The sequence below is a fragment of the Musa acuminata genome, chromosome BXJ2-4 (genome assembly GCF_036884655.1).
Source record: "Musa acuminata AAA Group cultivar baxijiao chromosome BXJ2-4, Cavendish_Baxijiao_AAA, whole genome shotgun sequence".
Lineage (NCBI taxonomy): Eukaryota > Viridiplantae > Streptophyta > Magnoliopsida > Zingiberales > Musaceae > Musa > Musa acuminata.
Window position 1 is genome coordinate 35,333,280 of NC_088341.1, and position 14,386 is coordinate 35,347,665.

The 14,386-nt window shown below is 40.4% G+C and overlaps 2 protein-coding genes across 2 annotated transcripts; both read left to right on the top strand.

Moving 5' to 3' along the window:
- The first annotated feature begins 3,094 nt into the window (after window positions 1-3,094).
- Window positions 3,095-9,357, top strand: LOC135610527 (plasma membrane ATPase-like). Its single transcript, XM_065105150.1, has 16 exons — window positions 3,095-3,317; window positions 4,309-4,428; window positions 4,530-4,766; window positions 4,867-5,628; window positions 5,740-5,862; window positions 5,979-6,083; window positions 6,166-6,310; window positions 6,382-6,546; window positions 6,627-6,865; window positions 6,956-6,988; window positions 7,100-7,181; window positions 7,285-7,445; window positions 7,742-7,915; window positions 8,297-8,479; window positions 8,562-8,743; window positions 8,881-9,357. Exons 1-16 carry the CDS (start codon window positions 3,261-3,263, stop codon window positions 8,975-8,977), a joined length of 2,865 nt encoding a protein of 954 aa, XP_064961222.1. The 5' UTR covers window positions 3,095-3,260; the 3' UTR covers window positions 8,978-9,357.
- An 812-nt stretch (window positions 9,358-10,169) lies between these two features.
- Window positions 10,170-12,663, top strand: LOC135610528 (uncharacterized). Its single transcript, XM_065105151.1, has 2 exons — window positions 10,170-10,417; window positions 10,546-12,663. The coding sequence occupies exon 2, from the start codon at window positions 10,980-10,982 to the stop codon at window positions 12,252-12,254; it is 1,275 nt and encodes a 424-aa protein (XP_064961223.1). The 5' UTR covers window positions 10,170-10,417; window positions 10,546-10,979; the 3' UTR covers window positions 12,255-12,663.
- Window positions 12,664-14,386: the final 1,723 nt, after the last annotated feature.

The window sequence follows — 14,386 nt, forward strand, 5'->3', positions numbered from 1 at the left end:
CATCAAAGTTTGAGGCAAAGGTAGTGCACACATTTGAATAAGATCAAGTTTTTAAGGTTTTAAGTGATGCACCCACTCAATGGCATAAAGTTGAAACCCTTCCTACTAAAACAATCATTGATGTGAGACTAAAACGGTCGAACATGGTTTTCGATGATGTGCAACTAAAATGACCTAATGTATATTTTGACAATGTATAATTGAAACGTTCGAATTCACATGTCAACGATGCACTACCGAAATGGCCAAGTGTACATCTCTCAACAACTTGTATGGTTTATTTTGGTGTCAGCAATAAGACTTGAATCACCTCTTGACTCGACCTTGTTGTAATCGACGATATGAAATATATGAGGCTACTGATATGGGTATAAGGTCATGATTAACATGTTGTCGATATCTTTAGTGCCTCATGGTTGACACATGATCAATAGGTGGTCAACACATAACCAACATCTTGGTACCTCATATATAATATATATAATCGACACCTCGATGCCTTGTGGGTAACACATGGTTAACATCTCAACACCATATGGATAACATCTCAGCATCTAGTAACCAAGTCGAACCAACTGTTATCAAATTTTGGATTTGATGTACTATGACACTACAATCACAATTAAGTTTGAGAGCAACGCATAATATTCCCTGTAATCAGTCTATTATAAGAAGGCTTCTTAAGTGTGTTATCCAAAAGATTGATATATTCTCTAAAATTCCTTTCGAATCCTTCAAATCTCAATATAACTAAAGTATAAGAGGAGCATTTATCAAAAATATCTCTGACATAATTCTTAATAACATTTAAAAATATATAGATTTTATTAAATACATGTTGCTAAAAAAAATTATTTCAAATATTATATATACACATACATACACACACACACACATATATATATATATATATATATATATATATATATATATATATATATATATATATATATATATATATATATATATATATATATATATATATATATATGCGTTGGCTTGTCACTAACTCATATTTTAATAGGTTGTTAGGGATAGGATTAAGTAATGGAAAGACGAACCCGAGTATGTATGAAAGGGTCTTCCACGGCTTTGTAAAAATAATAAAGTCAACAAATTTGAAAGGTAATTAATGATGACAAATATCGTACTAATTGGTGATAGCACGGCAGGCTTGAATTAGTGGTGGTATGAGAATGACACAACATGGAGTTGGTGGATGGGAGTCGTTGGCCATTTTGGAAGGTTTACTACTTCAGAGAGGATGTCATCTTCTTCGTGTGTGTGTGTGTGTGTGCGCGTGTGTGTGCGTGTATGGATGGAATGGATGCGGAAGCGGAAGCAGCAGCCCATGAGGTCGAATACCTAAAAGATGTCATATATTTTAAGGTCAATATATGCATTTGTGTCTTTTGCTTGGCTCACAGTTATGCCCAAATATTAATATGAAAACAGCTACCCGAATATACATTTCATATCAAGTCGCTGTTGTTATTATTATTATTATTATTTCTATAGACGATATTAACAGACGATTTAGTCAGATTAATCAGTATTAATATGAATCATAATAATAGCTTAATCTTCCTTGAAATGTAATATATATATATATATATAATCTGACTTTTATAATTCTTAATAACGTATGATTATTCTCTTAATTCATCTTATTTTATTTCAATTATTATCTTGATAATTATTCCTGATTATTATACTACAATTTTCTGGTTTATTTTGACCAGAAACATATTTTTATTAAAAGTACTTTTTTTTGTTTTTTCCTATAAAAAAAAGTGCACAGCTAAAAAACGCTTAATTCATTACACACGCAAACGAGTGTCCCAATTTATGACAGTGTGGCATTGATTAGATTCAACTTCGTGGTCCCTACCAAAGCACATTATTTTGTGTATGCGTCAGCCATACACATTGCCAGCACAGTAATGCATCACCTTACAACGCCTTGGAAGACTTATTATTATTATTATGTATGGATTGTATAAGTTTTATATTCATAATGCCCTTCTAATAAATCTAAACTAGTCTCCTCTTGAGTTGCAAAATGTTTGGAACCTACTTTTTTATATTCAATCATATATATAATTTCATTTATAAAAAAAATTTTATTTTTTATAAATAATAATTTTATTTATGATAAGACCATTTAGTCCAACGTTGGTTAAGGAGTATAAGAACTAAGGACTCCTAAATCTGTCTGATCTCTCTTACCCTCAAAAGTATCTTTTAAAGATCACATGTTTCGAAAAGAATAAAATCGTACGGATTCACCCATCACCCAAAATGAATAATTCCTCGCGAACTTACGGACTCGATGAGTTCTATTAAGAATTAAATTATTTTTATATAAAAATTATAAAAATTTTTGAAATTTTTTTTTTTTTTTGGAAATAGGCGTTTCTTACCTTCTTAGTAAGGTGGCAAATGGCATCACATGCAAACCTTATATAAATATGAATCTTGTTGCATACGAAAACTAAAAAACTCGGATCCGCCGAGGGTCGGTTCAACGTCTTATGGGGTCGCGAACGGTCGGAGGAAACCCGGTTTACCCGCACGAATCAACGGCTGAGATTCGTCGCCTAACATGGAACCGGCCCACCATCAGCTAATCACGCTCCCATCGAGGTGGAAGAAGACACCACCCCCTGCAACCAAATTACTCAGAAGTTACCTTATTTTATTACGTATACCATTACGCGTTGCGGCCCCCACCGTCTGAAGTCAAATACCGGAGAAACGATGCTTCCACCACGTGGCCTCATTAGCCTCGGGCCCCACCCGGTGCGCTAAGGTTCGGCAGGTGGTGGACTTGGACTCGCCGCTTTGGTTTAAATCACGCTGCTCGACGAGATTGCAGGTTCTATGCGGGGCGAGGCATCACCGTTGATCTGTAACTCTTAGGTTTCCCACGCGAAAAGGTTTGACCGATGCGCTCTCAGGGAAGGCCCCCGGGGTGCCCGCCACGTCAGTAGGTAAACGATGGGTGGCGGCGGGGCCCGCAAAGAGGAGCAGGAGCGGAACGGGGACTATAAAAGGATGGCGTTTGGAGTCGGGCTACCATTCTCCACTTGCTAAGCTCTTCTTCTATCCTTCTCCTCCATCTTGTGCGTGGGTGTGGCGGGGTGGAGAGAGCGATAGTGAGAGAAAGTCCTTGGTAATGGTTGCCCCTTGGGTGCTTTAGGGATTCTCGTTGTAGTTCTTCTTCTTTTTGGTGGGTCGGAGTTCGAGGGGGAGAAGAGATGGCCGGGGACAAGGCGATTAGCTTGGATGAGATCAAGAACGAGACCGTTGATCTGGTGAGCGACTCCTCCTATTCTCTCGATCGCTGGATCTCGACGGTATTCGATTGCAAGAATCGATTGATGTAGTGGAATCTTTTTTCAGATCTGTCTTATCGTCTCGTCTATGCTCGTCCATGTTGCATTTGCTCGAGATTTTATCGTCGTATTTGAGACTCGAACAATTTCTGCTTCTTCAGTTCTTCTGACTCGACGATTTCCTTTTTTTTTCCCCCTTCTTTTTCTGCTTAATTTGCTTTCTTAAACATAGTTTAGATGTTGCCGTACTGTTTAGTACTTGAAGGTCTCATTAATTTTCTTTGGCTTCTCGTTGATCTTCATGGAAGGGAGAACCGAGTAAATAGTAGGTAGAGAATAGGAAAAGAGGCCATTAAAAGTTACTCTTTTTTGTGTTCTTCATACCAAAAATAAAAACCAAGTAGTGAGAATATCGTTCGTTGTTTTAGAGCTCGTTTTTGTTTGTGTTAAAGACAAAGATGTGGTGGTGGTCTCGCTTCTGCTGCACCTCGTTTGGGAGATTTCCGAGTACTTCCCGTTCGTACCTTTCCGTCCCTCCGCCTGTCCGTCTTCCCCCTCCTGCTCCTTGTATCTCGCCGTGTCGGCTGTCACTGAAGCCAAAAGGATTCTCTAATTTCGTTCCGAGATCCGTGAACCGATTTGCCTCCTCTGCCGTTTGATCCTCGATCGTGTTCGCACTAGTGTTTCACGGTGTGCCGTCACTAAAAATAAAATATGGGATGGGTACAAACAAATTTCTATTTTGGACGGCGTCGACACCCCAGCGAATGGTTCCACCGGAATTGATTCCAGCACCGCTGTGCTTCTTTTGGAAGATTAAGTAGTAAATTACGAAGCTTTTTGCTGCTGATTCACGCGATGTTGATGTTCTCTCGAGAATCTGACAAGACATATCACGAGAAGTCCAGCCTTTCACGGAATTCTTCTGTTTCATTTTGGTTGATAATATCTCACCTTTCTCCGACCTCAGGAACGCATTCCGATCGAGGAGGTTTTCGAGCAGCTGAAATGTACTCGGGAAGGTCTCTCGTCGACGGAGGGGGCCAATCGGCTCCAAATCTTCGGCCCCAACAAACTCGAAGAAAAAAAGGTCAAATTTTTTCTTTCCTTGAACTCATGTGGTTCTAAAATCTGCTTTCGTTTATTCTGCTACTGTTTTCACTGAAAGATGGAGGCGTTCTTGATGTGCAGGAGAGCAAAATTCTCAAATTTCTGGGGTTCATGTGGAACCCGCTCTCGTGGGTGATGGAAATGGCCGCCATCATGGCCATCGCCTTGGCCAACGGCAGTGGAAAGCCCCCAGACTGGCAAGACTTCGTTGGTATCGTTGTGTTGCTCGTGATCAACTCCACCATCAGTTTCATTGAAGAAAACAACGCCGGCAATGCTGCCGCCGCTCTGATGGCTGGCCTTGCCCCCAAAACGAAGGTATGGACCGGTTCTCAGCCTTGTGATGCAAAGTCAACGAGCTCCCTTCAATTTCTGAGGTCTTTTCGGTTTATCCATATGGATGATTTGATGCCCGCAGGTGCTCAGAGATGGCCGCTGGATGGAGGAGGACGCAGCGATTCTGGTTCCTGGTGATATTATCAGCATAAAACTTGGAGATATCGTCCCTGCCGATGCCCGCCTCCTCGAAGGAGATCCTTTGAAGATTGACCAATCTGCGTTGACCGGAGAGTCCCTCCCTGTCACTAAGAACCCCGGAGATGAGGTGTTCTCCGGGTCGACCTGCAAGCAGGGTGAGATCGAGGCCGTTGTCATCGCCACCGGTGTGCACACTTTCTTCGGGAAAGCGGCCCATCTCGTTGATAGCACGAACCAAGTCGGCCATTTCCAGAAGGTGCTCACGGCCATTGGGAATTTCTGCATCTGCTCTATCGCGGTTGGGATGATCGTGGAGATCATCGTCATGTACCCGATCCAGCACCGAAGATACAGGGATGGGATCGACAATCTCTTGGTCCTCTTGATCGGAGGTATTCCGATCGCTATGCCCACGGTCTTGTCGGTGACCATGGCCATCGGGTCCCACAGGCTCTCTGAGCAAGGCGCCATCACGAAGAGGATGACTGCAATAGAGGAGATGGCCGGCATGGACGTTCTCTGCAGTGACAAGACTGGGACGCTAACCCTCAACAAGCTGAGCGTTGACAAGAACCTCATCGAGGTCTTTGCCAAGGGTGTGGATAAGGAACATGTGGTCTTATTGGCAGCGAGAGCATCAAGGACGGAGAATCAAGATGCCATTGATGCTGCCATGGTCGGGATGCTTGCGGACCCAAAAGAGGTAGTTCATTGGTTGCTTTTGGCAGGATAAATAATTGATGACATGTTCTACGTTCACAATTTTGGATGATTTATGCTAGGTTTGGATAATGTTTTAATATCTAATGTGCAGGCGAGGGCAGGTATCAGGGAAGTACATTTTCTTCCTTTCAACCCCGTCGACAAAAGAACTGCTCTCACCTACATTGATGCTGATGGCAACTGGCATCGTGTGAGCAAAGGTGCTCCAGAACAGGTAAATTGTTTTCATCATCTTCTTTTAACCTCAATTTTCTAAGGAAACTTGTGCATTCAATTTATTCAGAACGCATTATCGCTTTCAAGAATAATTAACTCTTCCCCTTGGATTAGATTTTGAGCCTTTGCAACTGCAAGGAAGACGTCAGGAATAAGGTTCATTCTGTTATTGACAAGTTTGCTGAACGCGGGTTGCGATCACTAGCTGTTGCGAGACAGGTCTACTTTTTTCTCTCAGTAATTCAAATTGCTACTGGAGCAAATATAGTATTGCTCACAACAAATATTTTCTGTTATGCAGGAAGTTCCAGAGAAGTCCAAGGAGAGTCCAGGGAGGCCATGGCAATTCGTTGGTTTGTTGCCTCTATTTGATCCTCCAAGGCATGACAGTGCGGAAACTATTCGAAGGGCTCTCAACCTTGGTGTCAATGTGAAGATGATTACTGGTAATTGGGCTATCTTTTATCGCCATTGCGTGGATTTGTCTTCTTTTCCTAACATAATTATTCCTATCCAGGTGACCAACTTGCCATAGCTAAGGAAACAGGTCGAAGACTCGGAATGGGAACCAACATGTACCCTTCCTCTTCATTGCTTGGCCAAAATAAGGATGCATCAATAGCTGCACTTCCCGTAGATGAACTAATAGAGAAGGCTGATGGGTTTGCAGGGGTGTTTCCAGGTGGGCTTGATCTTCTTATGTTATTGCTATTGTGATTCTAAATCTTGAGCTAGCTATTGAACCTTTTCCTTTCTGAACAGAGCACAAGTATGAAATTGTGAAGAAGTTGCAGGAGAAGAAGCACATTTGTGGAATGACTGGAGACGGAGTTAATGATGCCCCTGCTCTCAAGAAGGCTGATATTGGGATTGCTGTTGCTGATGCTACAGATGCCGCTAGAAGTGCTTCTGACATTGTCCTCACTGAACCTGGTCTTAGTGTGATCATCAGTGCCGTGCTTACCAGCCGTGCTATTTTCCAGAGGATGAAGAATTACACTGTACGTAACAACCGCTAATGCTGTTCCTTTAGTTCTTTTCATGATTGTTATATAATTCTGACTTAGCTTTATGATCTTGTTGAACTGCAGATTTATGCTGTCTCCATCACCATTCGTATCGTGGTAAGTATTTATCTAACCATGCCCTCCAGTAGAAGCATGCAATTATGTTTTTTCCAATTTATCCTCTTTCTCTCTCTATGTCTGAATCTTAATGGCTTTAAATTATCGCAGCTTGGATTTATGCTTATTGCACTAATATGGAAGTTTGACTTCTCACCTTTCATGGTTCTGATCATTGCCATTCTAAACGATGGTAAGTTCAGATGACATAGTCACTTGGTTTGGGCACAATATTGTTTCTGATTTTCATTGTGGTTATTCTGAAATATTTTCCTGTTGTCATTTTACAAATGCAGGAACAATCATGACAATCTCGAAGGATCGAGTGAAACCATCTCCAATGCCTGATAGTTGGAAGTTAAAAGAGATCTTTGCTACCGGCGTTGTGTTTGGCAGTTATTTGGCACTGATGACTGTTATATTCTTCTGGGCCATGAAAGAAACTGACTTCTTCTCTGTGAGTAATTTCATACTTCTTTTCGAATGAGAAAAAATGAATATTGAAGTTCTGTTAGAGTTCTTTTTTGTCAGAATTATGTAAAGCTTGCAACACAAAGATTTGTCCCTCATATATAGCATAAATTTTCTATTATAACACAGCTGGCATTTCTCCCCTCCATGCCATATCATGAAATTCTCAATATATCATGCCTACTTACACGTGTTAGCTTGTTGATTATAGCTGAGATAAAATAAATTTTAATCTACTGAACATTGCTATATATAACATGATTTCTGGTTATATCTTGGCAGGATAAATTTAAGGTCAGATCACTGAGGCAAAGTGAAGATGAGATGATGTCTGCTTTGTACCTGCAAGTTAGTATTGTTAGTCAGGCACTTATTTTTGTTACTCGATCACGCGGCTGGTGTTTTATTGAACGCCCTGGACTTCTCTTAGTCAGTGCCTTCATTATTGCTCAACTTGTAAGTTCCTTCCTCTCATGAATCCTTAACAATATGATCTTCTTATCTCTTTCATATTGCTTTGCTTGTAGGACTATATTTCACTATTTACCCTTTCTTTTCACAACATGTTTTTCTAAGATGACTACTTCAATATGCACAGTATCAATCTTGATATGTGGGAAACCTTTAATGCAAAGCTGTTAACAAATATTCATAAAAGGGTAAATAAAGTTCACTGGTTTTCCTTTGAAATAATAATTAATCAATATAATATTTGTTTAAATGTTTTCGATCCGCAAGCTACTAGATCATGTTCCACTGCACTTTTTCTGGAAGAGATTACCATGATTTGGATTCAACTCTTTGATCATTCTTCTGTATCTGAAATTCTTCTGGCAGGTTGCAACGCTGATAGCTGTCTATGCTGACTGGGGCTTTGCACGGATAAAAGGTATAGGATGGGGATGGGCTGGAGTTATCTGGCTATACAGTGTTGTTTTCTTCTTCCCTCTTGACTGGTTCAAATTTGCCATCCGCTACATTTTGAGTGGAAAGGCATGGGATAACCTCCTGGAGAACAAGGTATCTCTACATCCTTGTCTGTTGAGCTGATGTCCATTTAATTAACTTATTCCTAGTTGCTTAACTTGTTCAAAATTTACAGACTGCATTCACTACCAAGAAGGATTATGGTAGGGAAGAAAGGGAAGCTCAATGGGCCATGGCACAAAGAACTCTGCATGGACTCCAACCTCCTGAAACTGCCAATCTCTTCTCAGAGAAGAGCAGCTATAGAGAACTTTCAGAGATTGCTGAGCAAGCCAAACGACGAGCTGAGATTGCAAGGTATTGCATTTTCAACCGGATTTACTTTACATAATGAGAACAACTCTATAGCTAAGTCACAAGAACTGAAGTAATAAAAAATCAAAAGTGTGACGCAATACCAATTCTGAGGTCTCTGATCTTGTGCTCATTTGTAGGATTCGGGAGCTGAATACTCTGAAGGGTCATGTAGAATCAGTGGTCAAGCTCAAGGGGCTTGACATCGACAACATCCAGCAGCATTACACGGTGTAATGGGAGCAGGCATTCCGAGCATGGAGCAAGAGGAAGACCTTTCTGTTTTTAGTTAGTATAGTGTCTTCGAGGCCTGCATAAGTGCCATTGTAGTCGTTCTACTAGTTTTCTTTCCGAACTCCTTCCATGTCACGTGAGCCAGGAAAATGGCCTTTCTGCTCGACTTTGATGCAGATATAAATCAAAATAATAGGAGTCTCATTTTCTTTCTGCTTCACACTTGTCACAATTTGCTTCTGACTGCTATTAATCCTTCTTCGGCACGGAATGTACTTGATATTATTGAACCGTGTTGAAGACGGTTTGTTCCTTCATAGTGAACCCAAACATATACTTCCTACAGTGGTTTTTGAATAGCTTCAAATCACATCTTGAGATTACATCATTGTTCACTTTCCATATCTTGATGACAATTGCATGCAAATCAAATTTGAGCATCGCAGGGATGTCTTCTCTGCCTGCATCATGTGATGTGTTTTTATCCAACAGCATAGCTTCAGTGGCCTGCTTGTGAGCTCATCACCTGTTTGGTGGGAATGAGCCAAATCTATCTTGGTTGAGACAATAAACCCCCTAAATTGGTTATGTCACATTTATACTTCAAATTCCTGCAAGCACCTGAATGACATGCATTGAATCTGTCCCATCCCTCTAGATATTCACATTTGGAAATATTCCATGTACTTTTCTCTCTCTCTCTCTCCCAGTTAGAACATTCTATGCTTCAGACATGCTTCAGTTGGGAAGCAGGTTACAACTAGAAAGATGTCTCCTGCCCACACTTATTCTTCCTTCCTCATGCAGACACAGGAATGACCAAAACCATTCAATCCTCATAAACAACATGATGACCTCCTCCTTCGATCGGTTGTGACACAAGCAAGCTTTAATTTTTGTGCAAACCCCTTCACACCAAATCACCTCAACAATCACAACTATCCCTAATAATAGTGTCTTTTCGAATTAAATATTTAGTTATCAGATTTTTTTTTCCTCTTATTTTATATAAATATGCCCATTACAAACATAGAGACATTATTATTATTATTATTATTATTATTATTATTATTATTATTATTATTATTATTATTTGCGACACACTAAAAGAAAAATAAAGAAAGAAAGAGCGAGTGTTAATGTTTTCTCTTCTTTCTTTCCATTTTGTGTTTTTCTTATCGTGTGTTTGCAGAGATCGAAAAAGAGTCGTCACGGTGAAATCCAATCCAAATCACACCACCGCGCGAGAGAGACACGAAGTCGCGACGAGCCGACGAAGCGAAGGAGAAGAAGAAGAAGAAGATTTAACGAAGCCGAAGAGGAAGAGGAAATAGAAGAGGGAGAGGGAGGGTGAGAGGAAGAAGGGAGAATTCGAGGTCGCTTCGAGCTTGGAATCGCAGGGTCCCCTTCGCCGGCGCTCCTCCTGCCACTCCTACCCCCGAGGTTCGATCGTTCCTCGCTCGCTTCGCCCCCTTGCTTCCTTCTCCGTCGCTCTCTCTTTGAAATCTCTCCCTCCCGCCTTCCATCTCCGAGCGCGATCCGCGTCGCTGAAGTTGGTCTTTCGTTCGCAGAGCACGAAATCGATCTTCGGAGCGGTCTTCAACGAGCATTCCGTCTGCAGATACGGGATCTTTCTCGAGCTTCCGGCCGCGGATTTCGTGTATCCTCTAGTTGGATTCAGTCCCTCTAGGGTTTTGATCCAGCTCGATCGCAATTCCCTTCTCGTGGGAGGCCTTTCGAGTTGGTTCAAGCTGGGGATCATTGCTTGCCAAGTGGATCTTTGTAGTCCCTGCTTGCTCTAGGGTTTTGCTCCCGCGCCCTGAGATGGGATTTTCGACCGGTTGTTTAAGCTGAGGAGAAGGATATTGGTTATGACTTGCTGAATCCGCTGGAAGTGGATCGAGATTTAGTTTCTTTTCTTTGGGTTTGAGATAAGAGGGTGGAAGAAACGAAGAACACTAATTTTGTTGATCTGGTGAGTTGTATGGCCCCCGTGCATTGAGAGATGCCAACGCCGATGCCGCAGCCTTCTCAGCATACCCGGATCAATCTCGGTGACCTCAAGTTGCAGATAGCTAAAAAGCTCGGCCCTGAGCGCTCCAAGCGATATTTCGGCTATGTGAATCAGTTGTTGGCACAAAAGCTGAGCAAACCAGATTTCAACAAGTATTGTCTTTTGATACTCGGGCGCGAGAATATACCTTTGCACAACCATCTTATTCGCTCGATCCTCAAGAATGCCTTTCTGGCAAAACACCCACCTTCACTTGGCCTTGAGAAGGATGCTCCAAAGTCTGTTGAATCGGTTGGAAAGAACTCATCTCAAGACGAAAGCGTCGTTAACCATTTGACAGCACCGACCGCAAAGCACACATTAGGGTGCAATGGGAACATCTTACCTCCATCCCCTCGCAAGGCTAGGTCATGCATCCGAGACCGGAGGATCAAAGATCGTCCTAGTTCTCTTGGACAGAATGGAGGAATGGATGCGACTTCTTATCAGTCTTTGGTGTCCTTAGATGAGAATGTCACCCAAGAGAATGGTGTTCTTGGCCCTTGTGATTTGAAGAGACCAATGCAGCATCATCAAGGTGTCCCCTTGGAGCATCCTGTAAAGAGACTGCGGAGAGAAAATAGGACACCTCATGATCAAGCTTATGTAGAGCACAAGGGTTCAGTTGAGTTTGTAGTCATGGAAGGGATGGATGAGTTGGAACAAGCTGATGATTTGAATTTCAAGAGAGGTCCTCTTCAGGCTCCACTTGGGATCCCTTTCTGTCCTGCAAGTTTGGGTGGGGCACAAAGATCTTTGCCCTTAATTACTTCTAGCAGCAGTAATCATAGTAGTAACTATCATTGTGGAGAGTTATGCCATACTGAGTCTCTAAAGAGAAGGATGGAGAAAATAGCAGAAGCCCATGGCTTGGAAGGAGTCACATTGGACTCCTCTAATCTATTAAATAATGGCTTAGATGTTTATTTGAAGCTTCTAATTAGGTCATGTGTTGAATTATTAGGAATAAGGTCAGGTCATGATCAAACAAAGCCTTCAGTCTTCAAGCAGCAAGCACAAGAGAAGCCGATTAATGGTGTTTGGTCTGGAAATCACATGCATGTACAGAATAGTGGTAGGTCTTCAGGCAACTTGCAGAGGCTGAAAACACAGAGTTTGATATCTCTGCAGGATTTAAGGGTGGCAATGGAGTTGAACCCACAGCAACTTGGTGAAGATTGGCCACTGCTACTTGAGAAGATATGCATCCGTTCATATAAAGAATAAGGAAAGTCAATTCCAGGGGTAGCTTTGTATCTGTCAAATTTTTGTTTGGTGGATTTTAAGAACCTCAAGGGTGGTTTACTGTGGCTGCTTGTCATCTCTCTGTGGAGCATTGTTTTTGTTTGGGGCAAAATTCTTTTATAATATACTTAGCGGATTCAAATGAATCATCTTCATCAAATCAGTCAATGCCTGAACTTTGAAGAAAGTTAAGTTTTACCAATTTGGTACATTGCTGGATGTTTTGAATCCATAAGGTCCACCAGAACCAGAGATTACAAACTTTCATATGGTTTACAGAATGTTCGGAAATCAGTTTTGCAGGAAACTAATATGTAACTTTGTTATAGGTAAAATCAATTTTGTCAGTTCTCATGAGATTGCAGTGTATTTATTCTTTATTGGATAAGTTGCTTGGGTAATCTTGATAGTGGCAGTCTCTTGTTAATGATTGTTTAGGAAGATATGTTTGGGTTATCCCAATATAATCAACTTATAAGAAACCATGTGGAGAAGTTCTATGTATCTTTTCTTTACAGAGTTCAATCTAATTGTCTTATTCTAATGCTTTCCATATATTTGGTTGATGCTACTCCCATGGTTTAGTTTTCCTACACTTTTGTCCTGATTTGTGACAATTGTGATCGAGAGTTGAAAAAAATAGAGCACATTTTTCTTGCCAAAACTTAGTTGTTTGATATGATGCCTTGGTTAGTTGCTCCTGAATTTATATAAATCCTAAAGAGCATAAACAAATTTAGGATTTGATTGACTGATCCATGTTTGTGCTTTCACCAAGGAAACACTTGACACAAAAGTATTAATTACTTGGTTAGAGAGTGATGCATGTCTTCCATGTTACACAAATCTTTGTAAAATGTGTAAAAGAGGTAGTATTTGCTTATAGAAACTGAAGCATTCTGCAATATATCTATGGGATATTAGACACGTGGTAGACCAAAGGGGTATATGATGGATCATTATTTAAACTAGTACAGGCTGTTTAGGACCTTGTATAATGTTGTAATATTGAAATGATTGGCTAAATTATATCCTAAATAATCATTTTTTTAAAAGGACTATATATTGTTGTATGTAGAAATATTTGACATTTTAAAAGTCAGCTTATGTGATAGTATGATTTCATATCGTAATATTTATAACCAAGCAGAAAACAACCATGTAATAATGAGAGCTATGTACTGAAGCATCAATCTGTGAACTGGATGTCGAGTCGTGGAACATATGCTCACAGCAGACTTATGCATTTCCATTTATTCTTCTAAATTTTATTTTTATTCTTGTACTACTTTTGCTTCATTTTCTTGAAATATGTTTCATTTTCTAATTAGATATATTCTTGATGTTAAGGAATCCTGGAGGCTTGGCCCTTACTCTTATGTATGGTAACTATACTTTAATTAGCCTTCCAGGTCTTTGTTAAAATTCTCCCTCTTTCTTTATGTTTTTCTGGATAAGCTACTAGCACCATACTTTTGGGGAATCAATATTAAGTTGATATTTGGTTGCAAAATCCACTCAAATCTTCATTGGAACCTTCTTGTCTCAAAGTTTTGCTCCCAGTGCAGAACCGTCAGAATCAACTTTATCTTGTTCCATATTCAAGATTCGAGACTAGTCATCTTCCTGTCTCTTTCCAGTCCCTGCTTTTCGAAGGTTTTATGTCCAAAACGAAGTATTTATGGACTCTTAATAGTAATTAATTTTGATTCTGGCAATGTGTTTTGTTGGGTTTGCAGATTATCTATTGGAACTAATGAGGTAAGTTCAAGGTTCTCTTGGTATAATTGCTTCTCAATCCAAGATTGAGAATGCGATACATCTATATTTGTGTATGCTGTTCACCATTTTAATTGTTTTTCCTTGTTTCTTGTGGAACTTGTGGCAAATTAGAAAGGATTTGTGGCTATACGTGGAGAGATACTTCCATGGTTCTTCGGAGAGGAAGTATCTAGATTCATATAAGTTTCTTTTTCCTCAATAACTCATACGAACTAGGAAGGACCAACCTCATTTTCTTTACTCTCCTGCTGGCACACTTGTACACTGGCCCTGATTTTTGTAGTTCTATTTTCTATTTATGTAGATTGTCATGATCATTGCATGTTCATGAT